Source organism: Oryctolagus cuniculus, chromosome 4 (genome assembly GCF_051225735.1).
Source record: "Oryctolagus cuniculus isolate XC-2025 breed Fujian yellow rabbit chromosome 4, ASM5122573v1, whole genome shotgun sequence".
Taxonomy (NCBI): domain Eukaryota; kingdom Metazoa; phylum Chordata; class Mammalia; order Lagomorpha; family Leporidae; genus Oryctolagus; species Oryctolagus cuniculus.
Genome location: NC_142870.1, coordinates 169118737 through 169136340, shown reverse-complemented (window position 1 = coordinate 169136340; position 17604 = coordinate 169118737). Strand labels below are relative to the sequence as shown.

At 50.9% G+C, this 17604-nt stretch overlaps 1 protein-coding gene across 1 annotated transcript in view; it reads left to right on the top strand.

Moving 5' to 3' along the window:
• The first annotated feature begins 6223 nt into the window (after nucleotides 1–6223).
• Nucleotides 6224–17604, top strand: part of DYNC1LI1 (dynein cytoplasmic 1 light intermediate chain 1) — a 35695-nt gene continuing 24314 nt past the window's right edge. The window contains exons 1-2 of the mRNA XM_002716249.6: nucleotides 6224–6383; nucleotides 6542–6615. Of these exons, the coding sequence (XP_002716295.3) occupies nucleotides 6250–6383; nucleotides 6542–6615 (208 nt within the window). The 5' untranslated portion in view covers nucleotides 6224–6249. The remainder of the gene's footprint in view (nucleotides 6384–6541; nucleotides 6616–17604) is intronic.

The following is a 17604-nucleotide window of genomic DNA, read 5'->3' as shown; positions in this document are numbered from 1 at the left end:
TATTTGTTTGAAAGGCAGAGTTACAGAGAGGGAGAGTCAGAGGCAGAGAGAGAGAGGGAGAGAGAGCGCTCCTATCTGCTGGTTCAGTCCCCCAGATACCCACAATGGCTGGACTTAGGCCAGGTTGAAGCCAGCAACCAGGAACTCAATCCAGATCTCCCATGTAGGTGGCAGGAACCCAGGCACTTCAGCCATCACCTCTGCCTCACAGGGTCCACACCAGAGGTGGGAATACCTGGACCATTGGCTGTGTGAGTCATGAAAACATTTGGTCTGACCCTGCCAAGACAACCGCAGGTGGGACTCAAAAATTCAATAAATATGTAGCAGGCTAATTTAAAAAAACCTTTTATTTAATAAATATAAATTTCGAAAGTACAATTTTTGGATTATAGCAGGTTTTTCCCCATAACCACCGTCCCACCTGCAAACCATGCATCTCCTACTCCCTCTCCCATCCCATTCTTCATTATGATTCATTTTTAATTATCTTTATATACAGAAGATCAAGTCAGTATATACTAAGTAAAGATTTCAACAGATAGCACCCACAGGGACACACAAGAATGGTCAGAGCAAAAGTCGCCAAGCAAACGGGGCACACACAATGCTCGGAGAATAGCAGTAGGGCTGAGATGGCTGGAAAGGAGAGAGGAACACACACAGTCCCAGAGGCAAATGGCAGCCGGATACTGTGTGGCCTTGGGGGCCCTGTAAGGGCTTCGGCCTCCACTCTGATTGCAATAAGGAGCTACCGCTTGGCTTTAAGCAGAAGAGAGACACGGTCTGTCTCACACTTTTTAAAAAGATTTATTTATTGATTTGAAAGGCAGAGTGACACACAGAGAAAAACAGAAACACAGAGAGGTCTTCCAGCGGGTCACTCCCCCAATGGCCATAATAACCAGGGCTGGGCCAGCAAATGCAGTCAGGAGCTCCATCTGGGTCTCCCTTGTGGCTGGCAGGGGCCCAAGCACGTGGGCCATCTTCTGCTGACTTGCCAGGTGCACTAGCAGGGAGCTGGATTGGAAGTGGAACAGCCAGCCCCTACTTCATATGTTCAAAAGATCACGCTGAAGAATCATTTACAGAAATTCAAGCAAAAAATGGCAGCTCAGACAAAGCGAGTATCAGGGAATGCATGATAGGAAGTTGGATTGTGGGGCCCGCACTGCATGATAAGAAGTTGGATTGTGGGGCCTGCACTGTGACGTAGTGGGAAAAGCTGCTTCCTGCAGTGCTGGCATCCCATAAGGGCACCAGTTCGTGTCCCAGCTGCTCCACTTCCAATCCAGCTCCCCGCTAATGTGCCTGGGAATAGCAGCAGAGAATCGGCCAAGTGTTTGGGTTCCTGCCACCCATGTGGGAGACCTAGAAGAAGCTCCTAGGTCCTGGCTTCAGCCTGGCCCAACCCTGGCAATTGTGGCCATATGGGGAGTGAACCAATGGACGGAAGATCTGTCCCTCTGTCTCTCTGTCTCTCCCTCTCTGTGATTCTGACTTCCAAATAAATAAATCAATCTTTGAAAAAAAAAAAAAAAGACGATGGGTCTATTTTGAGGGTGGGAAACAACAGGACTGCTCTTGGACTTGACATGTGGGGTGAAATAGAGAAGTTGAGGATGACTTGGTTTTTGGCAATAAGGAGGGGCTGCCTAATGGGGAAGTGGATCAAGTCAGAAGTTCCATCTGAGGGATGTTGACTTGGAAATGCCTGTTAGATGAGTGGAGATGTGCAGCAGACAGTCGCGCGTGTTAGTCTGGAGTTCCAGATAGAGCGTTCGGCTGGAGAGACAGATTTAGAAGTCTTTATTGTAAACAAAGGTAGTTCAAACATGCTCATGGAAAATGGAATTAAAATGTTTATTTTGGTGCAAGAATTTTTTAAAAATTCATTTGTTTGAAAGGCAGAACAACAGAGAGAGGGACACACACACACACACACACACACGGTCGGGGGGGTAGGGGGAGGGAGGGAGGGCGAGAGGGAGAGAGATATGGCAGGCACAGTGGCATAGCAGGTAAAGCCACTACCTGAGATGCCAGCATCCCATACGGGTGCCAGTTCAAGTCCTGGTTGCTCTACTTCTGATCCAGCTTCCTGCTAATGGCCTGGGAAAGCAGTGAAGGATGGTGTAAGTGTCACCCATGTGGGAGACCTGGAAGAAGCTCTTGGCTCCTGGCCTCAGCCTGACCCAGCCCCTGGCCTCAGCCTGACCTAGCTCCTGGCCGTTGTGGCCATCTGGGGAGTGAACCAGCAGATGGAAGATCTCCCTCCTTCCCTCCCTCTCTCCCTCCCTCCCTCCCTCCCTTCCTTCCTTCCTCTTTCTTTAAACATTTTTTTTAGGGTTTATTTATTTGAAAGGCAGAGTTAGAGAGAGGAACAGACTGAGAGATGGTGAAGAGGAAACAGCAGAGGGGACAGCAGGAGCAGCTGGCTAGGGAAGAGAGGCCAGAGGACATGCAGCCTGGAAGCCACGTGAAGAAGGATACGCAGATGGATGACCCACTGGCCCTGTGCCGTCGGCAGGTCAGGAGGCGGGATGGGGATTTACCCCTGGGCCGAGCAACAGGGGCCCATGGACAGGGTGGGGGCAGTTTCTGTGCCATCACAGAGGCAGTGCCGAGGGTGAGGGGGAAGAGGAACTGAAGGCGGCAGACAAAGGATCCTTCTGAAAAAGAGCTTTGCTGTGAAGGAGAGGAAGGGAGTACGCAGTGAGGGGTGATGGAGGTTCACAGAAGTTCCTCTCTTTTTTAAAGGAGAGTTGGTAATATTTTTTAAAGACTTATGTACTTACTTGAAAGTCAGAGTTACACAGTGAGAGAAGGAGAGGAAGAGAGAGAGAGACTCCCCAGTTGGCCGCAATGGCCAGAGCTGCGCCGATCTGAAGCCAGGAGCCAGGAGCTTCTTCCGGGTCTCCCATGTGGGTGCAGGGCCCAAGCACTTGGGCCATCCTCTACTGCTTTCCCAGGCCACAGCAGAGAGCTGGATCAGAAGTGGAGCAGCTGGGACTTGAACTGGCACCCATATGGGATGCTGACACTGCAGGCGGTGGCTTTACCCACCACACCACAGCGCTGGCCCCGAGTTAATAATATTTTTTATGCTTATGGAAATGATCCAGCGAAGATCAGAAAGTGATGATGTTGAGACAGAGCAGGGAGAAGTGTGGGAGCACTGTCCCTGGGCTGAGGACAGGAGGTGGGAGGCAGCACGTGGACACCGCTCCAGCATAAGGACAGGAGATGGTGGACACTGCTCCAGCGTAAGGACAGGAGATGGTGGAGACCGCTCCAGCACAAGGGCACGGAATGTTCTTTGGCTATTTGGCAGGAATGGAGAATATGAAAGTGCAGAAACTGGAAGCCGGCTAGATGTGTTAGCAGGAATCTGTGGACGTTGTAAAGACTTCCAAGGAAGAAAAAACAGCACCTAACTGGGTGAAGAACTGGGATGGCTTTGGCTTTCTCGGTGGCACACTGGACTCCAGCAGACAAGGAAACAAGGCCTTTAAAAACCTGAAGGGGCTGGCATCGTAGTGTAGTGGGTAAAGCTGCTGCCTGGAATGCTGCCATCCCACAGGGGTGCCAGTTCGAGTCCCCGCTGCTCCACTTCCAATCCAGCTCTTTGCTAATGGCCTGGAAAAGCAGCAGGAGATGGCCCAAGTGCTTGGACCCCTACACCCATGTAGGAGACCCAGATGGAGCTCCAGGCTCCTGGCTTTGGCCTGTCCCAGCTCTGACCATTGTGGCCATTTGGGGAGTGAACAAATGGATGGTAGATTCTCTCTCTCTCTCTTTCTCTGTAACTCTTTCAATGAAATACATTTTTTAAAGAACTCAAAGGAAAATACCGTTCAGCCTAAGAATTCTGTGCTCAGCCAGATCACTGAGTGAGGGCAGATTCGATGCCTCTGCTCCTCCAGACCCTCTCTCCCCTGCTTTGTGCTCAGGAGGGAGACCACATGTTGGGTTCTTTTGTCCTCTGGCTCCCACTCAGCTTTGGTGGGGGGAGACCCTGGCAGGCTGGGGGTAGCGAGAGGTCGGTACTGGTTTCCTTTACTTAAGGCTCCCTGTCTGGTCAGACAGTCCTTACTTAACTTACTTATTTTAAAAGATTTATCTTTTTATTTATTTGAGAGACAGAGTTACAGAGAGAGCCATAGGGAGATCTTCCGCCTGCTGGTTTACTCCCCAAATGGCCCCAACAGCTGGAGCTGAGCTTATCCGGAGCCAGCAGCTTCTTCTGGGTCTCCCACGTGGGTGCAGGGGCCCAAGCACTTGGGCCATCTTCTACTGCTTTCCCAGGCCACAGCAGAGAGCTGGATTGGAGTTAGAGCAGTCAGGACTCAAGCCGGTGCCCATATGGGATGCCTGTGCCGCAGGCCAGGGCTTTAACCCACTGCGCCACAGCGCTGGCCCCCTTAATTATTTATTTAAAAACTTATTTGAAAGGCAGAGAGAAAGAAAATCAGGCCCCCGCGTGGGAGACCTGGGAGAAGCTCCTGGCTCCTGGCTTCGGACTGGCGCAGCTCTGGCCGTTGTGGCCAACTGGGGAGTGAACCAGAGGATGGAAGACCTCTCTCTCTCTCTCTGCCTCTCCTCTCTCTGTGTAACTCTGACTTTCAAATAAATAAATAAATCTTAAAAAAAAAAAAGATGATGATATGGTTAGAATACGCAGCAAGAAGTTTTAAACAACCAGGACAAGAATTTGAGAGTCAATTAGCATTAAGGACATAGAAGCTGAAGCAAATGAAAAACAAAATAGCTGATGATTGTAGATGTGACAAAAAAACTGGGCAAGAAACAGTCGTAATAATTAGCTTAACTGTAAACAGCACGTATGCAACAAAAAGCTGAACTCTCTACTTTGATAGACTGCCCCACAATTCCTAGGTTCCCTGTTTTTTTAATGTAGAAATTTGCACAGAAGGTATTGACCATAACAGCATCTGAAGTTGCCAGGATGTCTATATTGGCAGGATTTGACCTGGACCGCTTGACAGAGCAGAAAACAAAAACACCTGAACTCTGTGTGGCCCGGAGTGGGTCATTTAATTCTGGGGTCCCTTACAAAGTCTGAGGATGGCCGAAGACATCTGAGCACAGCACGAAGTGGGTCTTCATAAATGGCCCCCTTGGGTAGTCGTCGTAATGCAATCATGCTGGATAGGGATTTTGCAAAACTACAGCGAATTCAGGGCGTACATCAACTCCCCAGGGGCAGGGGCAGCACACAGCTCTCCGCACTCAGTCCCCGGGCACGACCCAGCCGGCTGTGCGCCCTGGAAAGCCTGGGGGCTTTCCTAAATGAAGAGTTCAGCTGCAGGCGTTCGACATTCCCAGCGCCTGGTCTGAAAGGCTCGGCGGAAATCGGCCAGTCGTTACCCAGGCTGGAGCGCTGAGGGTTTGCTAGTCCCTGTCCTCAGCCACCGTGCACAGACCATCCCGCACGGGGGTCTGCCGCAAGCCCGGGGCTGCCGGGTCCACAGCCGGCTGGACTTCCGTGCGGCCGATGCTGCCCTTAGCGACCGCACAGAGCTCACTCCGACTCTGGCCGGTCGCAGGCTGACACCAGGACGCGACTTCAGCGCCGGCTTGATTTCCCGTCGGTGCATCTCCAACGCCAGCTGTGGGTGGACCTGGCTCTGGGGCGGGTCTTTGCAAGCAAGCCTCGTCCAACCCCTTCACGTCGCTGCTTGCGGGCCGGGAGAACAGGGTCCTGGTGCAGGTCCAGCTTGATGAACGCGTCGCCACTGCTGAATTTTGCAAGGCAGCAGAGGCCCAGAGACCCCAGGCCAGAGCCGCCGGGCCGCGCGGGTGTGGGCTGGGGACCCGCCCGGGCTCAGCTTCCCTGGTGGGTGGGGCCGCAGTGACGGTGCAGGAACGAGGCCCCGACGGAAGGGCGGGAGGGAGCTGGGCTCGCCCGACACACCCAGGCCGCCTCGCTGCAGCCGGACGCCGCGGACGCACCCGCGACCGACGCTGTCACCACCGCACTGGCACGACTGCAGCTGCAGTCGCCGGCCGCCCGCGTCTGCGCCTGCGCACACAGAACCCGCCGCGGCCCGCCTGCGGCGCACGCGCAGTCGGTCCTCACTCGCCCGTCCCCGCGCCCCGCCCCCACAAGCCCCGCCCCGCTCCCGTGCGCCGGGCGCCCCATATCCGGGTTCCCGCCGCCGCCGCCGCCGCCGCCGCCGCCCCGCTCATTCAGCCCTGCGGGGAGTGGTGTGATTGCCGAGCAAGATGGCGGCCGCGGGGCGAGTCGGCGCCTTCGGTTCCTCCCCTCCGGGACTAGCCTCGACGTACGCGGCCGGCCCCTTGACCAGCGAGCTGGCGTCGGGCAGCGGCGGAGACGACGAGGACGGGCAGAACCTTTGGTAACGACCCCACCCCTCCCCGGCCTCGCGGTGCCTGCGGCGCCCGCCGCAGCTCGGCGTCCCCGGCCCGGCCCGGCCCGGCCCGGCGTGGGCAGCCCCGCGCGTGGCGGCTCCGAGGCCCGGCGCCCGGCACTCAGCGTGCGCCTTGCCCCCGCCAGGTCCTGCATCCTCAGCGAGGTGTCCACCCGCTCGCGCTCCAAGCTGCCCGCGGGGAAGAACGTGCTGCTGCTGGGTGAGTGTGCGGGGATCGGGGCCGGCCGCGCCCGGGGCTCCCGGTGCTGCGGGGCGAGAGCGGGCTCCTCGCGCGGTGCGGAGGCCCGCGGAGCTGTCAGCGGGGCGGCCTCTGCGGTCTCTGCGGGCGGTGGGCGTGCGGCCGGGGGCGGAGGGAGGACGGGCGGCAGGTGCACAGGCCCGCCCCCGCCAGCCTCGCGGGAGAGGGCTCTCCCAGGGGACGCTGTGACGGTCCGACGTTGAAACTTTGGGGCTGGCGGCTCCAGACTTTGCGCTCTGCACGTCTACACACAGGAAACAAAGAATCCGAATGCTGCTCGCCAGAGCCCCGGTTTCCGACGGCTGTGTAGAAGGCACTCGTCTTTCACCAGCTGCTTCTGGTCTACACTATTCGATTTTTCCAGCAGCGACACGGAGCTGGTTGAAAAACCGGCCTTTAGCTTTGTTTTCCCGGTGGGGGGGGGGGCTGGAAGCGCCCCGAGAAACAGCCCAGTCGCATCCGTGCCCCTGCGCGTCGGCAGGTGCTTCGAGCCCTGACAACCTCCGCTCCTCCGTCTGTGCGAGGAGTTTGCAGAAATAACAGCGCCTGCCACGCATGGCTTCGGGGCGGATTGAGAGAGGTGTTTGTAGAGTGGGTAGCAGCACAGGGACTCTTCGATGGCTTTATCGTCCCTGGATTAGAAAATATTTATTTGGTCAGAATCTCCTTGGGAATTAAGTTCGTGCCTACATAAGTGATATCGATAGCACAGAAAAATCCAGAAAATGTGTTTAATGTACTCATTTAAACGATTTTTACTAATTACTGAATTAAAATGGACCTAATAGTATATGCCCTTATTGAAACGGGTTATATTTTAATTACTTTAAGTTAAGTAACACTTCTTTCCAGCTATTGTAACAATAAGACGCCTGAGTTTTGTGTTCTTTTTTATTATTATTATTATTTTTTTGACAGGCAGGGTGGACAGTGAGAGAGACAGAGAGAAAGGTCTTCCTTTGCCGTTGGTTCACCCTCCAATGGCCACCGCGGCCGGTACGCTGAGGCCGGTGCACTGCGCTGATCCGATGGCAGGAGCCAGGTGCTTCTCCTGGTCTCCATCTTTAAAGTTTCCTCCGGTTCCTCCTGCACGCCAGACACCACACAGATGCCGCAGGGCTGCTCTTCCTGAGTGTGCCGGCTTGCACTGAGGGTGCACGTTGTGTGTGTGTCTGGGTCAGTGCGCGGGGCTGGGTGTGCGCGAGCTGCAGGCTCTTCCATCCTGCACACTTACGGTGGCTACCTGTCCCTCCTGATCCGTGTGAGTCCAGAAGGCCCCATCTAGTGTCAGGTTGCACGCACTGGAAATTTCATATTTTCTTGCAGGCCGTTCGGATTTTCATCAAAGCGCTTTTTGGCTTCGGAGAAAGCCGGTAACTGATTTGTGTACTGGGTGCATCAGGAGGGTGAATTTTCTGAAGTGCCTCCAGGGATTTCCTGAAGACATTTCCTGCCGTGTGTTACGTTCAGGCTGTTGTGGTGGGCATGGAATTATGATTTTCTTTGTTATGAGTTTGAGGGTCCAGGCAGGGTGCTTGACCCTACTATGTCTTTCATGAATGATGGTTGTCTTTGGAGTCCCATATTTGAAAGACCAAATTTGAGACTGTAACAAGGTTTCGCATTTCCAGAAACAACCTGAATAGGAATGATGATACAGGCCTATACACCAGTCTCTTCCCCTACTCCAAATTTCAGGGTGTGGTTTTGTTTTTTGTTTTTGTTTTTTTTTTTTTTTTTTGACAGGCAGAGTGGACAGTGAGAGAGAGAGAGAGAGAAAGGTCTTCCTTTGCCGGTGGTTCACCCTCCAATGGCCGCCGCGGCCGGCGCTGCAGCCGGCACACTGCGCCGATCTGATGCCAGGAGCCAGGTACTTATCCTGGTCTCCCATGGGGTGCAGGGCCCAAGCACTTGGGCCATCCTCCACTGCACTCCCTGGCCACAGCAGAGAGCTGGCCTGGAAGAGGGGCAACCGGGACAGAATCCGGCGCCCCGACCTGGGACTAGAACCCGGTGTGCCGGCGCCGCTAGGCGGAGGATTAGCCTAGTGAGCCGCGGCGCCGGCTGTTTTTTTTTTTTTTTTTTTTTTTAAGCTGTATTTATTTATTTGAAAGAGTTACAGTTAGAAGGGAGAGACAGAGAGATTGATCTTCCCATCTGCTGGTTCACTCCCCAGTGGCCGCAGTGGCCGAGTTTGGGCCGGACCAAAGCCAGAAGCCAGAAGCTTCATCCAGTTCTCTCACATGGGCTGTCAGGGTTCCAAACTCTTGGGCCATGTTCTGTTGCTTTTCCCAGGCCAGTTAGCAGGGAACTGGATCAGAAGTGGAGCAGCCAGGACACCCACTGGTGCCCACTCGTGTCGCAGGCAACAGCTTGACCCGCTATGCCACAATGCCGGCACCCCAAATTGTGGCTTGATCTGAACTTGCTTATGGCCTCCCTGCCCCCTGCCTGTGGGAAAAAGGAGTCAGGAGTAGGAATCTGCGGATGAGCCAGTCTCAAAGCATTCTCATACACATCTCACTCTGTCCCTCTGCCCTCACTGGTCCCAGTTTTAGATGAGGTAATGGATTCTGGAGACCTGTGAAGTGTGTTCTCCGAGGTCACACAGCGGTGAGGACCTTGTGTTCCGTGCTCTGCGGTGGCTGTCCAACTTGATGAAAGCCCCTGCCAGCTACAGGGATCCTGCTCAGGGCTTGCCTCAGAGCAAAAGTGCTGGTGGTTATTTTAAAACAAGATCCCAGTATGTGGTGGACTTTGGGATGCCGTTCACCGACAGACATGACTGTGGCCATGACACTTAAGTTGAAGCAGTCCTTTAGTCCTCTAGGCCTGACTCACGGTGAAATCTGCAAAGATTTAACATTACTGTTTAGTCCTCCTTTCTTGAAAGATTTTGAGGCTAGGTTCCAGAAAAGTCTGTTTTTTAGTGTTAAGCATAGGACTTCTTGTGTATGTCTTTTAAGTGGGACGTACTCATTCTAAATAGTCCTTTTAAAAACTATTCCTTTACTGCAGATGGTCATAATTAAATTTTAATAGCATGTTTCTCATGTGTTGATAGGAAAACACTAACAGCTAACAGAGCATTTACAAGTACCAGTCATGTAAGGAATGTTTACATTCTCTGATTATCCCTTGGAAGATCAGGAAACAGAGCTGTTAAGTAAGTTGCCCTGAGCACACAGTCAGGAGGCGGACACTGGGAGTTCCCAGTGTCTGCCTGGCTCCAGAGGTGAGCTCGGTGTGCACAGGCCGGCCTAAAGCAGGGCTGGGCAGGCCATGAGACCAGCCCCAGGGAATGGCTAGCAGGCGAGTTCTCAAGTTGATAATTTTGTATGGCCTGTGAATGATATTATAAGTATCCAAATGACCCTTGGCAGAAAAAAGGTTCCACACCCCTGTTAAAGAAAAAAGCTTTCTTTGTAGGAAAAGTAAGGGGAGGGGTAGTTACACCTGATTCTCCTGAGCGTATCTGATTTGGTTTAACTGAGTTCAAGGTCAGCTAAGACACTAACACAGTGACATCAGCGTAACTTTCTGATTCGCAGTCAGTGAATTAATGTAAACTAGCTGGTCTTTTGGCAAGTCATTGAAGCCTCATCTCTGTCATTTGCAAATTAAACTGTTAGGATTTAATGATGTCTAACACTTGTCTGATCTGACATTCTGAGTGTTCTATAACTTTTTAAAAACTCAAAACTTAAATACTTAATTTTTTTTTTTTTTAATTTGAAAGGCAGAGTTGGAGCAAGCGAGGTCTTCTACCCCCTGGTTCATTCCCCAAATGGCCACAACGGCTGGAGCTGGGCTGGTCTAATGCCAGGAGCCAAGAGCATTTTCTTCTGGATCTTCTATGTGGGTGGCAGGGGTCCAAGCACTTGGGCCATCCTCTGCTGTCCTCCTAGGCACCTAAGCAGGGAGCTGGATCAGAAGTGGAGGAGGGGCCGGGACTGTGGCGCAGCAGGTTAAAGCCCTAGCCCGAGGCACTGGCATCTTATACGGGCGCCGGTTCTAGTCCTGGCTGCTCCTCTTCCGATAGCTCTCTGCTGTGGCCTGGGAAAGCAGTAGAGGATGGCCCAGGTCCTTGTGTCTCTGTACCCGCATGGGGGACCTGGAGGAGGCTCATGGCTCCTGGCTTCGGATTGGCGCAGCTCTGCCTGTTGCCACCATCTGGGGAGTGAACCAGCAGATGGAAGACCTCTCTCTCTCCCTGCTTCTCTCTGTAACTCTGTCTTTCAAATAAAATAAAATAAATCTTTTAAAAAAAGAAGTGGAGGAGCCAGGCATTGAACTGGTGCCCATCTGGAATGCCAGCATTGCGGTCTGTGGCTTTACCTTGTTACAGCACAATGCTGGCCCCTAAAAATCACATTGCAGGAGACTTTGAATTAACAAAATATTTCCTTGTACATGGGGGCTGTTTAATTTTACCCAGAGAAGAAATTTAAAGTCTCTGTTGCTTGGCCCCTGGAGGCATTAGTCCAAGGTACTGTGTGTCAAGAAGTGTTTCTGAAGCAGGTGTCTTTTTTTTTTTTTTTTTTTTTTAACTGGAGGACAAAGCTTGCCTCTCATGTTTGGGCTGTTGCAAGTGGGAAGCCTCAAGAGGTGCACAGTGGAACCAGAGAAGTAACTTGTGACTGTCACAGGAGTACGTGGCTTTCTGAGAGAGCTCATTTTTAAAGAGACTGTTCGTCATCTTGTGAGGAGCCGGGATCAAGAGCGCCAGGGCTCTGTGACTTGCGGGCCGTGCAGACTTTCATTAGCTGGAGCATGTTAATGCTGTCCTCTGGCATCATTAGTTATGGGAATATAATGCAAGAAATGCAGTGTTATCACGTATACAATTTCAGAGGATTAATATGAAATTAGTGCAGTGCGTTACTGCTAGTAAAAAGACACCAAAGTAAAATATTTTGAGAGTCAGATCGCATATTAGTTACAGTATCAGGGTCAGCAAACTTTTCTGTACAGAGCCAGATATTAAATAGTTTAGGCTTTTTTTTTTTTTTTTTTTTTTTAAGATTTATTTAGGGGCTGGCCCTGTGGCATAGCAGGTGAAGCCACTGCCTGCGGCACCAGCATCCCATATGGGTGCCGGTTCAAATCCTGCCTGCTCCACTTGCGAGCCAGCTCCCTTCTAATGTGCCTGGGAAAGCAGCAGAAGATGGCCCAAGTGCTTGGGTCCCTGCACCATGTAGAATACATGGGAAAAAATCCTGCCTTCTGGTTTTGGAGCAGCCCAGCGCCTGCCATTGTGGCTATTTGGGGAGTGAACCAGCAGATGGAAGATCTCTCTCTATCTCTCTCTGTATCACTGCCTTTCAAATAAATAAGTAAATCTCTTAAAAAAAGAACTGAAAATTTAAAAATTGAGTCATTTATTTGAAAGGCAGAGTTGGGGGTAGGGAGAGATCTCTTCCATCCACTGGTTCACTCCCCAAATGACTACAACAGCTGGGATCGGGCCAGGCCGAAGCCAGGTTGGAGCCTGGAACTCCAACCAGGTCTGCCATGTGGTTGCGGTACCCACGTATTCGGGCCCCCGTCTGCTGCTTTCCTGGGAGCGTTAGCAGGGAGCTGGATCAGAAGTGGACCAACTGGGACTCAAACTAGTGCCCGTATGGGATGCCGGTGTGGTAGGCAGTGCTTAACTGGCTGTGCCGCAGTGCCGGCCCCACTGGTTTAGGCTCTGTGCAGCTGTTGGCTTTGTTCTTGTAGCTCTCAGACAGCCATAGACAACGTATAAATGAATGAGCGTGGCAGCATTTCAGTAAGACATTATTTACAAACAGGCAGCAGGTCGGTTTGATCTAGCTAAGGTGTGTGAATCCTGCCTTGGGTTTGTTGTGAACACCAGTGTTTTCAGTGAGCTCGGCTGTCAGTTAACAGAGGCTTCTGGTTAGCTGGCTGTGGTGTTTGGCGTGTCATCAGTTAACAGAGGCTTCTGGTTAGCTGGCTGTGGCGTTTGGCGCGTCATGGGTGCTCAGGGAAGGTGTGTTGGATGATACTTAAGGTATCATTGTTATTCCAGGTGGAGCCACAGCTTGAAAATAGGTGTACACATTGTTGAGAGGTCGTATGTTTCCCCCAGTGCTTCTGTCAAAATATCAGAACAGCTGGAAGAATCGTAGATGTAGCCCAGTAGAACCATAATTCAACTGGTATGAAGTCCATGTGAGAGAATGTTAGCAAACACACTATCAAAATTTAGCATGGGACTGTATCACTAAGAAGTGAGCGTGGGCGAATCTTTTTAGTCCTTATTTTCTTGAGTTGTAAAATCAGGGCAGTGTGTTTAGGGAGACCCAGAGACTGCCTCTTTATTCACTTGTTCGTCCGACATACGTGAGAAGCTTGCTATGCATGGAGACTTTGCTGAGTCACCTACGGAAGAAACAGGGCCGAGACTAGACGGGACCCCTTCCCTGCCCTCCAGAAGCTTAGGAACTCCTGTAGGAAAAGGCTCCAAACCAGATGTGTCAGCATGAAGTAATGCCAAAAGGGCCACAGCGGGGTTTGTGGGAAGGTGACACCTGAGTGACGTTTTGCTGTGGGAGGGAGGCAGGGGAACACTGGGTTCAGGGAACCTGTGAGATGGGCGGAAGTTGGGGAAGGGAACGAGGCAGCGCAGGGGATGGCGGGAATCCTGGCTAGAGGCACAAACGACTCTCCATCTGGGAGACTGGAGACGGTTGCCGTCTCCTGACCGATGAGATGAGATTGGTTCATATTTCAAAGGAGTAAAAGAACCACAATAAATTATATTTTCCTCTCAAAATTAGAAACCACTATTTTAAATTGTGGGAGCAATGGCATGTTTCTTGTCAGAGAGTGAGGGAAAAAGGTAAGAAGAAAATTAAAATAAAGCATGATTCCACCGCCTACAGGTCATTTTTCCTGTGCATATTTGTTTCTGACATAAAAATAGGCTCCTAACTTACACTGTGTCGTTTCCTTCATGTGCCATTACTATGGAGTTGGTGTTTTTCCATATTAATGGATATAGTTTTATCCCTTTTATTAACTCTGTGTATATGGCTATACCATAATTATGATTGATGAGTAATGGGTTATTATTGTTAGAGTTCATTTTCTGCTTGCCCAGTGATATCTTTGGAATAAATTCCTAGAGGTGGAATTGCTAGGTCAAAAGTATGTCTCTGTACGTTTTGAGGAATCTTACCGGTCTTCTAGGAAAGTTAGACCATTTTGCAGTTGTCCATTCAGTATGTGAGAGCACCTGATTGCCTAGCGTCATTGCCAACGCTGAGTACTGTTTGGTTGACTCTTTGCCTATCTGATTGAAGATTGGCATCTTGAAGTCAATTCGGTTGTAGAATATAGCCCATATTTGTTGATCAGGAACCATTGCTTTAGTGTGACTTTGACCTCCTAGAGCGTAGAACTGTTAAAAGCCACTGAGATTAGCATTTATTGTCCTTGGTGAATGTTCACTGAATTGAACAAAATGACTTTTAATTCATGTCTGAATGATTCTGTGAAAGTAAGGGAAATAGTAAGTTCTTTTTTTTTTTAAAGGCTGAATGGCATGCCTTTGTATATCTATACCACATTTTCTTTTTTTTTTTTTAAAGATTTATTATTTGAAAGGCAGAGAGAGAGAGAGACAGAGGTCTTCCATCCGCTGGTTCACTCCCCAAATGGCTGCAGCGGCCGGAGCTGGGCCGATCCGAAGCCAGGAGCTCCTTCTGGGTCCTCCACATGGGTGCAGGGGCCCAAGGACTTGGGCATCTTCTACTGCTTTCCCAGGCCCTAGCAGAGAGCTGGATTGCAAGTGGAGCAGCTGGGACTCAAACCAGTGCCTATATGGGATGCCGGCGTTGCAGGCGGTGGCTTAACCAGCTCCTGAGAAGTTCTTTTTCAGTGTAATGTGGATTGCTAAATAATGAAATCCAGAGGTGGGGCTTGGGCCAAGCCTGGGCGTGAGAGCCGACAGATGCTTTGCCTGTTCCTTTTGCGAGATGTTCTGCCGGCGCAGCTTACTGTTCTGCAGAGGAGGGTTTGCGCCACAGGTCACACAGCTGAGCGAGCATTAGAATCAGGGTTGTCTCTCTGCTTTACAGACTCTCCTGGCTACATAGAAAGGACTTCTTGGACAGGTGTGCCTACCCATTTACTTAAAATTACTGAGTCCTGCCGCTGGTCAGCAGCCTCCTCTTGATCTGCTGAGACAGGGAGGGAGGCCAAAGGCCCCACCGCCGGGTCCTCCCGATACTGTGTGGAAACCACGGAGACCCCTCGTGGCTCGTCCCTAGGTCAGGTCAAGTAGAACAACTACATCGTGGAAAGCCAGAGAGGCAGCTCTACCCTACAGATAACCTGTGTGGATGAGGAGGGGATGTGATGGGTTGGGACTCCCTGTCTCCTGATCGTTGTAGTGGACTGTCCAGGTGTGTAACTGAAGGAGGCTCTGCATGAAAGACAGGGCCAGGCACGCTCTGTGCAGAGCAGCCAGTGTAGTGTTTCAGCTGCAGCAGGAGAGGAGAGGGAGAAAGTAAAGCTAGAATATTGCTTAATTTTACCTGCTGTCATCCCTGCTTATTGTTCTCGGTGCAGATTATTTGTCCGTAGGCAGAGTTAGATATCTTCCATCCACTGGTTCACTCCCCAAATGACCGCAATGGCCAGGGCTGGGTCAGGACAAAGCCAGGAGCCCAGAACTGTCTCTGGGTCTCCCACATGGGGGCAGGAGCCCTAGCACTTGGGCCATCGTCTGCAGCTTTCCCAGGCACATTAGCAGAGGGCTGGATCAGTCAGGACTCAGTGGCACTGATGTGGGATGCCAGCATGGCACGAGGCAGCTGAGCCCGCTGCACCACAGTGCCGGGCCATCGCCCTCTATCTTGAACTGAGTGGAGGAGGACGGCTGCAGCGTTGGGCAGTGTTCAAGAACACTGGCTGGATTCAAAACCTGACCCGTTAGTGAGCAGCTAATCTCTCAGATAATACTGCTTACCTTTGAGGATTACTGTGAGGATTATATGAGGTAATGTTTGTAAAACACTTCCAATAGTGGCCTGTCTCGGAAGTATTCCCATGAGCAGTTTTCATTAATTGTTACGTGTGTGTAAGTGTTTGCTTTGGTTAAGGTAAACATGACTCGTATTTTATCACAAACACTGATGATGTGTTATAAAGGAGCTTTCTCTCTAATGAAGGACTAATGAAGGCTGCTGGTGAACTTTTCTTTTCCTCTATCAGAAGTACGTTAGTGAACCCCTTACAGAAATGGGGGCTTTGTCAGTGAATCTCTTACGAAGGTGATTGGCTGATGAGGATGACACTGAGTAACCCTTCAGATGAACTCATGAGTGAAGCCTATGAGAAATATGTAAGATCTACTGAGGACTGAAGCGGAACCCCTAAATAAACTAGTGGGGAGTAACTGTAAAAAGAGCACTGATGGGGCCAGCATTGTGGTGTAGTGTGTTGAGCCGTCACCTGCAACGCCAGCATCCCAGATGGGCGCCAGTTCCACACCTGGCTGCTTCAGTGCTGAGCCAGCTCTGTGCTGATGCCCGGGAAAGCAGCAGAGGGTGGCTCGGGTACTTAGCGCCTGCCTTCCACTGGGAGACCTGGGTGAAGCTCCTGCCTCCTGGCTTCTGCCTGGCCCAGCCCTGCCTGCTGTGGCTCTGCTTTGCAAGTAAATAAATCTTAAAAAAGGAGAAGTGTGTTGTGTAGCAGGTTATGACACCACCAGGGTTCCTGTGCTCCACTTTGGATCCAGCTCCTTGCTGATGGCCCAAGTGCCTGGGCCCCTGCGATGTACGTGGGAGACCCACATGAAGCTCCTGGTGGATGGAAGATCCCTCCCCCCCATAACTCTCTTTCAAATAAATAGAAAATCTTCAGAAAAAAAAAGAATTAATTAATACAGAACTTTAAATCTATCACCATAAAGATGATCTAATCCTATTCCTCTCCATTTAGAAGTCAGAGTAAATGATTTACCCAGCTGTGTGCAGTTAGCGACAGTGTTATGGTTAGAAGTTGCATTTTCTCCATCCTCACATTTTTTTAAAGATTTATTTATTTATTTATTTGGCAGGTAGAGTTACAGACAGAGAGGGAGATGAAGAGAAAGGTCTTCCTTCCGTTGGTTCAACCCCCAAATGGCCGCCGTGGCTGGCGCGCTGTGCCGATCCGAAGCCAGGAGCCAGGTGCTTCTCCTGGTCTCCCATGAGGGTGCAGGGCCCAAGCACTTGGGCCATCCTCCACTGCCTTCCCGGGCCACAGCAGAGAGCTGGCCTGGAAGAGGGGCAACCGGGACAGAATCCGGCACCCCAACCGGGACTAGAACCCGGTGTGCCGGCACCGCAGGCAGAGGATTAGCCTAGTGAGCCACAGCGCTGGGCTCCCATCCTCACATTTTTAACATGTTAATTATTATCAAGTTTAAAAACATTGCATCCTGTGTTGAGTTAGAGATCTCATGGAGATTAGTCTCATGAGCACAGCTTTATGCCTGTACTGTTGTGGTGACTTAGTGTGGAGTTTGAGGAGATTTTGTTTTGCAGTCTGAGCTGAGGAATGAGGTTTAATGGCCATTGCTGCTTTATGGTAAAACGATAGTTCTATTAACTGCTTGAATCTTAGAGTTGGCTTGCAGAGTGACTTATTTGGATGGGATCTAGACAAATAATTTGTAGTAAAGGCTTATCTGTTGTGGAAAATTCCACTGTAGCCTGATTAACAAGCTTTCTTTCGTCCATGTGCTAGGACAGTTTGGCGCATGGACTGTCTTTGAATGGCCAGCAAGCAAAGAATAGTGTTTTCTCTTTATTTAAAGAGGGGAGGAACATAAAGATGAAAGTGTGGTATACACTTATGTGGCCTACAAATCTTGAAATATTTGTTGTTTTACAAAAAGATGCCCAGCTCCTGTGTGTCATGAAAATGGCTTTATGACAATAGTGATCTAATGAA